The sequence below is a fragment of the Neodiprion pinetum genome, chromosome 6, assembly GCF_021155775.2.
Source record: "Neodiprion pinetum isolate iyNeoPine1 chromosome 6, iyNeoPine1.2, whole genome shotgun sequence".
NCBI lineage: Eukaryota > Metazoa > Arthropoda > Insecta > Hymenoptera > Diprionidae > Neodiprion > Neodiprion pinetum.
Genome location: NC_060237.1, coordinates 7,926,637 through 7,941,681, shown reverse-complemented (window position 1 = coordinate 7,941,681; position 15,045 = coordinate 7,926,637). Strand labels below are relative to the sequence as shown.

The following is a 15,045-nucleotide window of genomic DNA, read 5'->3' as shown; positions in this document are numbered from 1 at the left end:
GCAATTCACAAGAACCTCGAAAATAGATAAAATTGGCGCTTATAACTTTAAGGATATTTATTTGCATTTACTACTTTTCGAGAAATTTCATTTCGTTTGGTTAAAAACAGTCAATTAAAATATAAATTGCACTCAGTTAATTATCAACTCTGTAGTTGAACACGGCAGTCCGCCATTATAGGATTAACGTAATTAGCTAACTTGAAGAAACGAATCGTCTATCGCGTAATATCTGTTTATTAAATGCAATACGAATCAGATGTGTATAGTATTTGCATACGCACGTATTGTTATGATTTCAAGGATCATATAGCGAATGAAAACATAATATCATCTCTCATCCGATGTGGTAAAGATCATACCAGTTCGTAATTCATAAACATACCTATTTTCTTTACCCACGCAATGCTTCTATACGAATAAACAATAATACTTTAATCACTAATCTCAAAGAATTGTAATTTTTTTTATTTTTTTCATTAATAATACGAGAATTTTTTGTTGATTTGCACATATCTTAAGAATATACATACATATGGCTTCGTACATATATATGTATATATATGATATATATACTACGTGTATGTATACCAATAAATCAAAATCTATTTGTTCCGGAATGAAAATATGTACACCACAAAACAGCCATATGCTCGTTTAGATTAAGCTTCAATTGTATACGTTTTACACCATTCAATTCGTAGTGTGAATTAATGAAGAATATTATAATACAATACACTTTTCCCTAATTTGTGGATTTTTGTTCCTAATTGTAATGTACGTTATTACTTTTCAGCAGCGTTCAATATTTGTTGTTAAATTTGTGGAAATTTTTTAACAATTAGAAATTGGAATTTGGACGGCTGCGATTATCAAGTTTTGTGAAAATATTATCTGCATATATGCTGGTAATTTATTCATCCGGTAAGCTTGTAAGGAATAGTTTAAAAGTGATGTTCAATAATGCAGCTGCGAACTGCGAGGACGTGTTATTACAGTAAAGTTTGAAAAATTACATGGCGCGATATTTATTCTTGACAGTAGAACACAAAAGTCAAGAATGTTGCAGATAAACTGTTACAAGCGTAAAATAGCCGAACGTGTTATTATATTGAATACGATTCACTGGAGCACACCACACATCCAATTCATTTCTCGATTTCTGTATTATATGCAGGGCCAGATTAATATGTAAGCTCATTTTTTTTCATCATTCAATGCCGAGCAATTGCAATTTACTGCCAACACAGGTAAATTCGATTTCATCATCTTGATGTGACAGTTGAGGAATTATAATCATTATCGGTATGATAAAAAAATGAAGTAATTTGGCTTTCTCTTTTTCTTTTTTTTCTTTAGAGCATAGCTAATTATGTTAAAAGTTTGAAAATATGATACTGAGAAATTATTGTAGAATATATGCTTCAGTTAGTACCAAACAACTGAGAAAAATCGCTCACGATTAAATACACAGTTCATCGTTATCTGTACAATTTGATTAACTTAAACAACATGTCTGTATAGTTATCTTGTGTGATCTAATATGTTAGAGTACTTAACTACTAAGTCTTAGAAAAATTAGTTTTTTCTTTTAAACTCAATTCAACTGAATATATGTAATAGAATATTGAGTTCGCCTATTTTAATTCATCAAATATGTATGACAATTCACAACCAGTGCATTCCGAGAATTTTATTTCCGCTTGCGAAAATTATGTGCTTCATGTATTGCAATGCACTTTAAGAATGAGAATAAAAACTTGATTGAACATGCATTCTATGTACGTTATTCATAAATGATGATCTATTTTATAGAAATATGAATAGGAACAAACTAAAGATACCAGGAAAAAAAAAACAAAAATATAAATGATAAAAAACAACGATTGTATCTATGTACGTACAGTAAAATTCGATATCGAGCTATTATGGACTGGACAGTCGTTGCTTAAAATTATCAGAGAAATGAAGATACTCTTTACTAGAACCAATTATAACTATATGCAACTATAATTAGCAAGCTAAGAACGTAATAGTTCAAAATTCACCTCTATTTTCGTAATTACTTAACTCCTAATTGTCATAGATTCTTATAGCAGTTAATTACTTATAATTCTCCATGAAGACAGTCTTGAAACAAAGCAACCAAACTTGTTGCACGTTGTTCATATACATATATAGAGTATGGAAGTATTCTATTTTAAGGTAATTAAAACTACGTTACACAATAGCGATACGATTACTTCACAGCTAATTATTGATAAATGTATATAGATCATCCAATAACGATGGTTCTATATTCACATCGTATTTACATCAATCGAAGAATCGCCGAAAAATTTACTTCTGTGATATACAGAATGCTTTTGCAACTTATTTCTTTTTTTCGTTGTTCAATCTTTAGAAAACGAATCACAGCTTATTTTTGGAATAACCTCTGCAACAGTTTACACGGTAAATGTCAGGACTTTCAGTTGAAAAACAAAAAAAAAAACCTTGGATGAATTTGAAAGACTATTATACTACCTGTCGAAAATACATTTCATAAAAAAACTTTCAATTTTCTACAGGAACGTCTAATTCTATCTCTAACGTTAATTTCATACCAAACAAGTCTTATGTTTTCAACTTCAGATCAATATGATACAAGTTTATGTAAAATTGTTTCGATTCAATTTCGTAAACTTATTCTCCTAGTATCGCCAATGTTACAAGCCCTTTAAAAAGTTCCTATGATTAGTCATGCATTAGCTGAGTTTAGTAAGTAGCTCAGACTCATAGAGATTCTCACCACGAATGTTTTCATACTTGAAAATATCTGAACGGTAAGCATTTTGAGTGAAATACCGAATTCATCTATTATCAACAAATTTGCATATAGATTTGCATACCTCTATATTTACATATGCATTGATGTAGATATCACATACGTATATAGCATTGGTGAAAAAAAAAGTACATTAAATCGATCGATTCAAAATTGATTCACGCATTCCGCATTCAATGACAAAAGTACTGTCACGAGACGTAAAACTAATGGCCGATGTTATCGCATCCGCAAAGTGACTCGCAAATGTATGCATAGCATTTCCGAATATTACTTCTAACCATTTTCGTCATGGTTGGTAGTTGATACGTTACAACTGTGTAGCACAATAACTCACTAACCGCATTAGGCACTTTTAAAACTAGGGTACTGGTTTGACTTAGAATTGTTGAGCAACCGATCACTCTTGAGGGCTTTCAAGGTTATTACTACCCTCTTCGCTAATCGTTGTTAAATTACTGTTTTTAAGTGCGGCTCGTTTGTCAATTTCATCATTATCATCATCCATGTCTAAACTCCGTTGCAAGTTTCGTCTATTGTTATCAATTCTGTACTGGTTACCAAGTATACAATCTCTATGCTGGTCAATGCTGATAAAATGTTTTTCATAAGCATCATCAATGTCTACCCCTTTTCTTTGGTCAATTGTTGGCGATTCGTCGGGGGAACTGTCGGGATACGAATAATCACAAAATCCTTCATACATCGGAGGTTCGGACGGGTAAGGAATTGTTGGATACGACATTGACGTTGGTTGTCCTCCGTTTTGAGAAAAGAACATTCTTCGATATTGATTGTAACAAGTTCCATCCTGGAAAAGATTTATTATTCCCATTGAAAAAATACCATTCCGTTTTAGACCTATATAAGAAATTTCATTGATCTTCAATGATTGAAAAATTTCCTTACTGTATTATAGTGTGAAGTCAAAGCGACTTCAGATGGTCTTGACTTCACACGAGCTGGTTGAAAAACAGAGAGTAACGTCCAGGTCGGTAAAAGGTACTTTAGAATCATTACTACCACAATTGATGCGCTGTAGTAGATTTGTGCATGATTGTAAATACCGCTGCAACCAGTTTCTTCTCTGCCCACTGTTGAAAGATTCAAATAGCAATGAATTATTGATTGAATTACGAAAATGATAATCTCTATCAAACTTTCTTGTGCCAACTACAAGTTAAATTCCAATTTGCCAAAGTACGTAAGTGCACTTCTCAAATTTAAAGCTAATCGTCTTATTCAAAAGTAAACAAATACAATCTTCTTTTCGCAATTTGATTCATAGTCAGCACAGTATAGACCAGAAGAAATTAACTACTAACACAATGACATGACAGCGTCAAAGACAACAGAAACAACTGCGGAGATTTCATAAACGGCCGTGACAAGCCACAGGTCTCTAGTTTGAGATGAAGCAGTAGGCAGCATGAGTGTTGAAATGACAGATCGATTGTTGCTATGTGTTAGGTAGAGAGCAACGACTGCAAACATTTGAACAGTAATAAAATCTGCGCTTGATAGCATGAGCCAGTAGGGACCTGAAACAGCGTGATAAGTAATAATTAGAATTGTAATTAGCACTCTTTTTCTTCTCAGATATCAGTAGCAGAATAATATCATCACAATCAACAGGCAGCAAGAGTTATGCCAAGTTATGCAAGAGAATTTCAGATTAAGTACCATGTCAGAAATTAGATCAGAGATAAATCTTCCAATGTCAATAACTATTTATAACTAAGAAACAAAACTTACGAAGGCACTCTGTCCAGGTTCCACTAATGTCGACCATGCCCATTAAAACCACTGTGGTACAATAGAGTATATAAAGGGACAGGACTGGGTTGACGACGTGCTGGACAATGTCATCTCTATGCCGAGCTCTGGCCGCAGATGACCAATGAAGATGGCATATCAGAATGAATTGTAATAGTTTCAGGAAATTTGCAGTGAAATCCAGCTGAGGATATCGTACGCCGATGATGAAACTTGTGGCACTGAAAAATCAAAAAAAAATTGATGAAACTCGAATCCTGCGTAGCACCACAAATTTATAAATGAGTAATATTATCGTGCAGATATTCTTGAAAATTATCATTAATCACAGGACCATTTGTTACTCAAAACCTCGGATTACGTTTTGTAAAGTAATTTTATAAAACTTACCAAATAATACATTTTATCCCCGATACGTAAAATATTGCATAGTGATGCATCTGGGAGTGCTTGCACGCATGGTATTTTATTAGTTTCAAGACGATCAAGAAGAACGTGAGGAGGCAAAGTAGAGCTAAAATGCTAACCCTGCCGCACGCTATTCCGTCATAAAGATCGAGACATCCTTTGTTGATAACGTCCAATGTTTCGTTATCATACTTCCTACTTCGCACCAACATTTTGAAAACAAGTGCGTCGTATCCACACTGTGTTTAAGTTGTCAACAATAATTCAAGTGCTCATTTCCCTGGAAGAAACAAACAAGGCAATTCACTTTGCAACCAAAAGCATATCACAGAGGTGTCGTGCCATTAACCCAAGGTTATTGAACTTCGTGTGAAAAAACATCTGGCATTTACCCAGTGCTGCTTATTCCTCGTGCATCTCACGACACAATGAAAATTGGAACTAATTACACGTTCAAGGGTTAGAAAAACATTGTCTGGCACAGACAATGCAGGTAGAAAGGAATCAGCGATGAATTCAACGCCGAATAGTGTTAGGTAGAAACGTTTGAGCAGCTATGGGAAGTATTATGGTGAATGCAACCTGTCAACGTGAGTAAAAAAAAAAAAACAACAGAAGAGAAAGAACGAACGAATGAAAGAAAGAAAAAGTTGTTGAAAAATGCATGCATCTCGACAGTAACGTTCTCTAATTATACCTATATCCCGAAGTTATTGAACGATCAAAGTAATCTGATCGTAGGCCCCATTTTATCCTTCCCCGTTTAGTGGGCGAGTAGAAACGAATAATCACTTAACAGATGAGAAATTCATGATTTATTTAAGCACCGCTAGCGCACGGAGGCTGTTAGACAGAGATGTTTACAGTTCAGTGCCTGATGGTTGCTGATCGTGAGGTGAGGTGAGCAAGCCTTGACGTCAGAGATTCGAGATCCGAGAGCCGAGCTTAGCCGAAGTTCGATCGTCGACGAAACGCGAACCGGTTCGGCTCGTGCGTTTCACTTTCAAATCCACAATCCGCGCCGGCAATTTTCATCAATTCAACACCGCGCGCTTCCTCGCAGACTTTACGAATAATCAAAGATTCCGACTGCCGATCTAACGGCCAAACGCCGATATTCCCTCAAAGATTTCTCAACGAAAACTACGCCAGCAGCCTCGCTCGTCGACGTTGCACCTGACATGCGAGAGTTTGCGTTACACCTGACCGCGACACGCTCGCGCAGACTAAATTTAAACCTATCTGATATCAATTATTCAAGAGTCGTATTAAAGGGCGGACGACGCTTGTACGCATTACAATTGAGAAATTGTTACTCGCCATGCGACTGTGAAAATTTTATTAGATCAGCTATTTTCGGACTCGTCGTCAAACCACGCGTGGTATTTTCTTTTCGTATTTGAAAATTGTCTACTGGGATTTCCTCGCTACTCGTCTCGTTTCTTCATTTTTTTTTGATAAAGATCTAATGTTTTTTTAACTTGCTCGTTGTATCTTCATATTAATATCGAGCGCCAACTATTAATTCGAGTTCAAATTTTTTTCTCTTTTTCACGCAAGCAACATAAACACACAAGATACCAACTGTCTATTTATAGCAGGATATTCAATGCTCAATATTTGTCAATGCTTGTAATAACGTTTTTTACCACCTCGATTATAAACTGTGAATAAACATTTTTTCCTCACAAAATCGTGTGATATAATCTGCCGGAAAACTAGTTCCAAATCAGTAACAATTGATTCCAGACGAGATCGGAATGACAATTGTAATAGCAATAACAATGCTAAAATTCATAACAATTACACTATAGCATTATTAGCTATAATCCCACACAGGGTTTATTAAAAGGCCAGTTGTCCGTTTCACAGTCCATACTTTGCTTTGCGATGAAATGAAAATACGGGAGCATGTGCAAAGTCCGTGATACGTTTGACAGTTGAGTTTGATACCATCATCGAGGAAAGCTTGATCTAGAATGAGTTTTTATAAACGATACACGCATAATATTTATATTTATAAGTTACATATCACAATATTCGTTATTGTTCAACATCGTTCAATCCAATCATAATATATAGGTGTAATTATCAAACGATAAGAAAAATGAGAAATGGTACTTAAAGATAAAAGACTATAATTATTTCTCAGAGAAAATTTCGGTGCACGTGCGTGTATAAAAAAAATCTCATCGCAATTATGCTCTAAATATTATAACACGATTGTGTATAAAAACCTGATAACAGACCGCATGACGTTCGCAAGTTCGCGTTGTAAATATTTCTATTTCAAGTTCAATTAATATTTCAACCCCACTCCGGCGTTGAATGAACTCGAATGAGTTATTCTTTTGTGTCTGAAACAACGATATTGTTCTCCAATACGCATATGCAACCAAACCAGAGTCAGTGAGGCGGTTGATAAACTATTCGCAGTGAAAACGACATTGGGAATTAGACCGAACGTTCAATCGCCCGCGTGCTTAATCTCGTTGCACACGTGTTGAGACTTTTTTGCGTATAGCTATACACATACGCTAAAAATATAATACAGCTGGATAAAGGTGAATGTGCAGAACATTGTTAAAAAATATCTAAATCCAAGAAATCAGTTACAACAGAAATTGCAAAATTCATATGTTCCGGCATTCTGGGCGATCCGCGTTCTTCGGCCAGTCACAAATTGACCTTTCTGCATGGTAAACGGTCCCCTCACGACACTGGAATTTCAGAGGTTTTCCATACACGCATCGATAATACTGAAACAGAAAAATTGCGGTACTTACTGTCACGCCTGCGCAAATTGTGCTGCTCCAAATAACTTCCGTATCTCTATAATTTTCTGAGCGCTGATTAATTCCTGCTTGTTGTACTACATTCCCACCATCATTCGCACACGGACAGAAAAATATTGTACACTTTACATATCCTGTGTTGAATATATGTACATACTGCACTTTTTTGGAGTAAAATAATCATAAATTATGGCAAGCAATATTCTTAGGTAGACCTACCACAATTGATGGAGATTTGTCTCTGGAAGAGTGCTATCCATACATTCACCAAACAGATGTATAATCTACATTACATTTTATACCGCACAACGCGAACTCCGCCCTCCCACAGGAAGTTATGCAGAGAGAGAAAGAGAAAGAGAGAGTAACGTCTGGCGAAAACAAGTCTCAACGAATCTCCAATTTTAATTTTCGTACCAGTGTGCAGTCCTTGGATGCCATGAAGTCCTCGTTTCCGCATGTGATCTCGTTCGAAGTATCGTCTATCTCGTTTATAATCACAGGTTTCGGGGACGTCGGCGTCAACGAGGGTCGCGTTGGCCGAGTAGTTTCCTCGGTTTGTCTCGTCGTGCTGGTTGTACTGGGTGGTTTGTACGCTGGAGTCGGCCTTCGGGTGGTGGACGTGACCGCGAACGTTGTGCTGGGCCTGGATGGACGGTTGTTGTCTTCGGGAGAAGCCGGAGTGCTTGGTGGCCGGTCCCATTCGGGCTAAGAGTTGATAAGTGAACGAAACTTATCAAGTATTCCATAAATGTATCACATGCACCGTGTAATTAACTGCAATTGGACACAAACCCTTGGCGTCGTTTCTCGCTTAGGCGCAGGAACGATGTAGTCCTTCATATTGTCGTGGAGAATATGAGCCAGCGCGTTTTCGTCTCCGCAAATACCATGAAAATCATCCATGTCTATTGCCCAAGTCATTGCACCGGCGTAGCCACGCTCCTTTATGAAGTCCATTTTAATCTGGATACTCTTCTCGTTCTCATATCCGACCCACTGGGTGCCTGCGGCAGAAAATGGGAATGGGAAGGAGTGGTTATCGAGCTACCGAGTACGTTGGGTAAAATTCAAGATGTGCCAAAGGGTGTGGCGCAGATGTCATGGATAACTGCCCGTTCGCACCATTGTATGCAAATTGAAAATTGGTCGCAAGGGCCGTCTTAAGGACTGAAACGTTTCAAGCCTCGAACCTTGAAATCCCGATTCAACGTCAATGTCCTGAACATCTAAGCCTCGGTGGTCCTTACCTTTGTACGCGAAGGGAACCATTCCCGCTGCGTCCCACTCGGTCGTCCATCCGGAATTCGGATCTTGTACATACGGGCAAATCTGCAATAATTTGAATTTGAATGATTCATAGACCAGAAGCACATGTCAAAGTCGACCACGAATAGCGCATCTATTCTACGCACCTCGTAATAGGCGAGGAACCCTTTCGCCCTCGTGTAATTGCCCATAGCTCCTCCACCGGCCTCCTTGTTGATATACGTTCCCAAATTATAGTTGTTGTTACTGTTACTCAGGGTGAAGCTGCGTCCGTAAAACGGCACTCCGACCACCAGCTTGTCCGCTGGACAACCCATGTCCTCCCACAGCCTCATGCCGTCGTTCTGGAAGAAATTTTTATCGGAAACGTCTCTAGAGCTTATACTTCAAAGCTCAGTCGTCGAGAGCGTTAGAGACACTAATCGAATGATTCACTTACCACGTTCAGTTTTTCGTAGGCCCACTGATCGTGGGGACGTTTATAGAGCGGGCTGTGGGTGTCAGCGAATCCAGCCCAATTTCCTCTCAGATCGTACGCCATTACATGAATCGCATCTACGAGTCTGTGTAATAGTCAATTATCGTTGTTAATGTTATAATTGGTTATTAGGCTGGAGATAAGAAACGCGAAGAGAAATAAATACCGATACTCAATAGTGTATTTACGGTGTGGAACAATTTGTCTTACACTTGATCGAAGGACTGCAAGCAGAGTAAAATTAACCCTAGCCACTGATCTGGGGTCCAGTTGACTCCAGAGCCGACTTTCACGTACAATTTTAAAGTCAGCCTCCTTGAGTCAGGGTTGTTTGTGCAAGTAAAATGACGAATGATTCCAAAAACTTTGGAGGTCTCAAAGACCCCGCGTGTGTATCGCATATTGTTTTACTTTCTTTGCTTCAAGTATTGCTCCCACATCCTCCACTGTTTTTCTCTAAATCTAAGATTGAAGTCTACATCTGGATCGTTAAATTTTGTCTCAGAATTTTATACAAGTCGTAACTGTGCATAACGTAATGATGTGTACAGTAATGACTTTCCAAAGTTGACCGGGGTCTGGGTGACCCCGTTTAAGTAATGTGGAAGTTTCCATAGGTGTAAGTGACTAGGGTTAGAATTGTTTGAATGGTTTTCCGCGTAAGTTTTATTGTTCCGTGGTGATATCGAGTATTTGCCAAGGTTTGGGGTATTTGTTTTGAACGTTATTCATACATCGGTTGGGCATGCTTCAGACAAAAATGCAATTATACTTGAGAGAAACCAGATGCAAGGATTTTTTTTAATCCCATTTCATTCTCGTCTCGTCTCTCCAGTTTTAAAACGCGAGGTATTTGACTCACTGGCATAACTCGGGAACGTGATAACCTTCCTGAAGGCGAAATTTAGCAAGTGGTACTGCCATGGTGATTTCCCAGCCCTTTCCCTCCCTGTCGAAGGCCCGTCGCAGCTCCTCGACAAAATAGAAGAACGTATTTTTGTCGGAGAATTTACCACCGCGGTCGGCGGCCCCGGGATATTCCCAGTCAAGGTCGAATCCGTCGAAGCCATATCTGTTCATAAATTCTGGAAAAAGGAGAAGAATATCAAGAGAGTTGGAAATGCCGCGCGTGATATAACACGGAATTTAATACCCACGGACAAACATCGCACACGTTATCCATAAATGTTTCTATTTACGACTATTCATACTAACATTCAACGTGTTCGTATCACGCATACGTACAAGATGCACAAATGTTTATCGCTATGTAGAGGTTGGGACCTTTGTCCGTCATTTAATTTATACAAAAAGAGATTCTGAGAAAAATGTTTAATAAAATTTTAAAAAGTCAACACCTTTTGCTGATGCGAACACGAGTACAAGGGAACTTTGTCTCTTGCAGAGATAAAATGATTCTTGCAAACACTGTGATTCTGGATGTAGGTCGAATCAATTATGTACTGGGTATTGTGTATCTATCGTAGATATTCTCAGGGGCACTGCTAGGTTAACTTATTCGAGAATAATGTCAGTTTACATTATTTCGATCAATTTTCACTACAGTTTTACCCAGAATAATCGAAAACTCGTCCACGTGTAAACGCAAAACATAGTCTTATTGTCTGACACGAGAATTAGCGCAAATGATGTGCAGAATCATGCTATAATTACGAGTGAAACACTTCGTGCACGTGTAGATGTGACTCTGTTACTTGAGTTATAGGTAATCAGGACTCAAAAAAACAAGCGGTGACATTTTTCTTGAATCAAGGTCTGGGTTATCAAAATATAACCGTAATTAACGTATTACTAGGATAGACGTATCACATCGTACAAAATTTAGACAATCCTAGTTGTAAATCTGTTGTCCTTACTGAATGACGAACTCGACTAATTCCGACGTATTGAACGTGCTTTTGGTGTAAATTTACAAGCGCCTCTTGAGCCGTTATAATAACAAAGAATCAGAATTAATTTACGACATTTCCTCAACGCGCTTATGAATTCGCCGTGTGTGCACAGAGATTTAAACGACGACACGCTGACACTTTGGTCACCCATCAGATTCATTGGTAGCTATTTCTCCTTTTCCATTTTTAAGGTGTAGCAAAAATCTGATGCAGCGAGAAAGTGTGAATGTATAGGAGTAACTTGGTAAGAGGAATTTCTTAAGATGGTAGATGTAATGAATAATTGGTCAAGACGCGGAGAGAATGAGAAACGAGAGAGTATAAAAGAGGTTTAACGTATGTAAATTAGTTATTGTGTCCTTAGGTGGAAAGCCTTCGACTGGATTTTTCTCTCACCTACAACACTGCTGATGAATGATCTTCTCCGTTCAGGTATGGCAGCCATGTTGCTGTATTTTCGTCCACCTTCGGCCCACCCGCCGACAGCGAGCTCAGTTTTCAATCCCGGAAACTTGTTCTTCAGGTTCGTAAAGTTCTTGAAGCCATCCTGCTCAATGTCCAGGTCTGGATCGATCACCAGCACTTCCCAGGTCACGTTGCTCACACCGACGAAAGAGTAAATCAAATGAGTGCACAAGTCCGCTGGCACATCATCTATCGTGTACCTTCCTATTCCTGGACGATATATCGCCCAGTTACTGAAGTAACACACGACTCTTCCAGGTTCTCCTTCGTTACCTCCTGAAATTTGCGGTCAAATAATGAGAAAAGTTTTTAAACCCCTCTAACCAGTCCCGGCAATAATTCTACCTTTGTATCACATTCCAAGATTTGAAATACCAGCCCGATTCCGTCGAGACTGAAAAGGAGTTTGCCAAAAATATATTGAACCACTTTTTACGTGGTCCTTGAATTTAATCACGATTTAAATATTACTTACCAGCAATTGCATAATTGCAGAATGCTGCTGAAAATACGACAAAGAATATCGTCAGTTTCTGCTCCATCCACGTCATCTTGGGTTATCTGAAACGTTTACTCGTATCACACACTGATCCCAAATGTTGGCGGTTTATCACTATACGTATGCTCCGTAAATTATTGTACATACCGTAATTATAAAACTGTCCCAATAAACCTCAATACCAAAAATTTTTCATCAGTCGAAACGATCAATTGCATACAACGAATCGAGTTGTGAATTCTTTCCACATTTGTAGTGGGTTATTGTCAGTAGTATCTATACAAGCGTGTTTTACACATAGTCGCTCCTTGAAACTAGTTTTCAAATCGTAAATTTCCAGACACAGGTTGACATTCTGCTACGAAGAGATGGAAGTTATTCGAGAAGTTTTCAGTTGGAGAAAATTCTAACAGTTATTCACCGAGGCGATACCTTGCACTGCTGGGCGCGGTCTTTTATTACGGGTACACTATACAGACATTGCGTTAGACTTGTCGAGTGTTGAGTGCGTAACGATGATTTTCGGTCTTTAGATTTCAAATTAAATTACCTGTAATTGATAATTCCTTGCTTTTTGATTGTGCAATGATGCAGAGGATTAACGCCAAGTACCGTAACGTGTTGGTTGGTAAACCGCAATTCGCGAACGGTAGCTCTCTGGCCGCTCTCCGTTTCCGTCAACAAGATCTAGACGGCTAATAACGGTCGTACAGATCATCAAGTGTCACTCGACTCTTTCCCGTTACACTTCTAATGTCACAATACTATTCGTTCGCAACAATACGCGCGATATTGTGCCTGATGTTTACAGGTAATTTGATTTTGGCTAATCGACTCCGTGAAATATTTTCAGCAATTAATTTGGATGACACAAACAGATAGAAAAACAATCTGTGACATTGCGTCAAGTTTTGTTTCAATTTTTTAATTGCCGTCTCTGCGTGATTACCGCAAATTGGATTATTTACGGTACGATGTATTTGTAAGTTTGTTGAGTTCGAGCCTCCGATTGCTTTCTTACAAGCTGAGCTCGTCGCAACAAAGGATCGTTTGTTTATCGAATTAAAATGCAAGTTACACCGCAGTAACAACCTTCGGTTTTCTGTTCCGGTAGCCACGATCAGAATGTATTAAAAATTCCTCGATCGTTCTTCGCATAGCAACGATGAATTAATAATTAAGTATATTGGATGAAAAAATTATGGAGAAACAGAAAAGCGTCGTGAAAAATATCTCGCTCTTGTGACAATATGAAATCGGTACAAATCAATTGTTTTATCCAAGCTTCGCGTTCTTCCCATAATTTTGTCGCTCGACCCTCGAGTCCCACATAATATTTCGTCACAGAAAATCGTCATGAAATTAATATGCGCGCGACAAAGCCGTCGTATAAGTTAGCAAAACTCTACTTAACCAGGTGTTAAAATTTCCAGGCCCAAGGTATAGCTAATGTTATAGCGGTTAATTAATTAACATATGTGAACTTTTACCTATATTTAAAACCTGTTCCAAAACAATTATATGCATACATATCTTCATTATACGTTTAAAATGCCTAACATTCGGCTCTTCTATATTAACATATAAACATCGAGTTACGGTTGCGTCTCGAAATTTCAAATCGGACATTTGTTTGTTTATTTAATTTTTTTTTTTTTTTTTTTTTTTCACACAAATAGCAGTTTGTTTTTTTTCAAACCGATCGTAAGACGCGTGTGCCGCATCAGATTTCGCCACACGATCAAGCCGCGAAAGTTGAAAAAGCTCGAGGAGAGATTCATTGAACCAGATCGAAGACCGAAGTAGGACAAGAAGATGACGTCGGGGGGGTTGACCTGACACAGATAGAACGAATAAAAACGAATCTTCTTCACTCACCTTGCCCGCCGAGCGTGGTTTGAAAAATCTCCAGGCGATGCGAGGGTGAGCGAATATATACCGGGGGCCCTCATTAGGATTCAGGCTCACAGAGTCTTGCCGATTGGTCGGTTGGTTCGACGACCCGAGAACCAGCAACAAGTCCATCGAGAAGCATGCGTGCCCTCCCCTCCCCCCACCCCTCCATCACGTATGTGCACCAAGGAAGAGACCGTCGTCGTCCGTAATCCGATACGTGACACAGAGGTCTCATCGAACAGCTTCTCTATCTCGGAAATTGTTGCACCGGTGGTCTCATTTCGTTTTTTCCACCATCTCTCTTTACCCCTCGCAGCGTTCAATTACAAGTTACCTATATCCGGGGAGGAACGTAAATTCATTACGAAAACTGGTCAACCGACGATTCTAAAACTGTAGAGGACGCTTGCGGTAATGTTACGGAGATAACTGCAGTTTGTCAGCGTAACCGTTAATAAAGATGATGAAAAAAGTAAAATAAAATAATAAATCGACGGCGAACTTTGGCGTTTCGACGAGTTTAATATTATACGCCCTGGACGAAAATTTACATACACGCCATGTAACAAGATCGGATGCATGTCGCGTTTAAATGTCACGTGACTGTAACGCTTGTCTGAAATAGTACTTACTTCGCTGTATTTTTCATTCGCAAATTGAAATTTCTTTTTTATATATGTATATTATATATATATGTATAATATATTATACTAATCCTT

General features: G+C 38.3%; 3 protein-coding genes and 1 long non-coding RNA gene across 8 annotated transcripts in view; 1 reads left to right on the top strand and 3 right to left on the bottom strand.

Moving 5' to 3' along the window:
• Positions 1-1,363: 1,363 nt before the first annotated feature.
• Positions 1,364-7,417, bottom strand: LOC124221788 (uncharacterized). Of its 2 annotated transcripts, XM_069137051.1 has the most exons (7): positions 5,709-7,417; positions 5,404-5,593; positions 4,994-5,291; positions 4,583-4,824; positions 4,153-4,368; positions 3,737-3,921; positions 1,364-3,638 (listed from the first exon to the last, which is right to left on the bottom strand). In XM_069137051.1, exons 3-7 carry the CDS (start codon positions 5,221-5,223, stop codon positions 3,228-3,230), a joined length of 1,284 nt encoding a protein of 427 aa, XP_068993152.1. In that variant the 5' UTR covers positions 5,224-5,291; positions 5,404-5,593; positions 5,709-7,417; the 3' UTR covers positions 1,364-3,227. The 2 variants fall into 2 exon arrangements, with proteins under 2 accessions (XP_068993152.1, XP_046488060.1); XM_046632104.2 differs by lacking the exon at positions 5,404-5,593.
• On the top strand, positions 5,183-12,384 carry LOC138191110 (uncharacterized). The gene is made up of 2 exons (XR_011177417.1): positions 5,183-5,601; positions 11,831-12,384. It is a non-coding gene; the product is annotated as an uncharacterized lncRNA (long non-coding RNA).
• LOC124221783 (endochitinase) lies at positions 7,571-14,451 on the bottom strand. Of its 3 annotated transcripts, none has more exons than XM_046632089.2 (10): positions 14,309-14,451; positions 12,407-12,492; positions 11,863-12,207; positions 10,416-10,638; positions 9,515-9,638; positions 9,222-9,419; positions 9,057-9,138; positions 8,602-8,813; positions 8,224-8,514; positions 7,571-7,770 (listed from the first exon to the last, which is right to left on the bottom strand). In XM_046632089.2, the coding sequence occupies exons 2-10, from the start codon at positions 12,480-12,482 to the stop codon at positions 7,645-7,647; spliced, it is 1,677 nt and encodes a 558-aa protein (XP_046488045.1). In that variant the 5' UTR covers positions 12,483-12,492; positions 14,309-14,451; the 3' UTR covers positions 7,571-7,644. The 3 variants fall into 3 exon arrangements, with proteins under 3 accessions (XP_046488045.1, XP_046488048.1, XP_046488046.1); XM_046632092.2 differs by lacking the exon at positions 14,309-14,451 and adding an exon at positions 12,981-13,127; XM_046632090.2 differs by lacking the exon at positions 14,309-14,451 and adding an exon at positions 12,578-12,824.
• A 43-nt stretch (positions 14,452-14,494) lies between these two features.
• Positions 14,495-15,045, bottom strand: part of LOC124221779 (serine/arginine repetitive matrix protein 2) — a 142,236-nt gene continuing 141,685 nt past the window's right edge. Inside the window, exon 31 of one of the 2 annotated variants that reach the window (XM_069137040.1) lies at positions 14,495-14,660. In XM_069137040.1, the coding sequence (XP_068993141.1) occupies positions 14,646-14,660 (15 nt within the window). In that variant the 3' untranslated portion in view covers positions 14,495-14,645. The remainder of the gene's footprint in view (positions 14,661-15,045) is intronic. The other variant, XM_069137041.1, reaches the window with a different exon arrangement.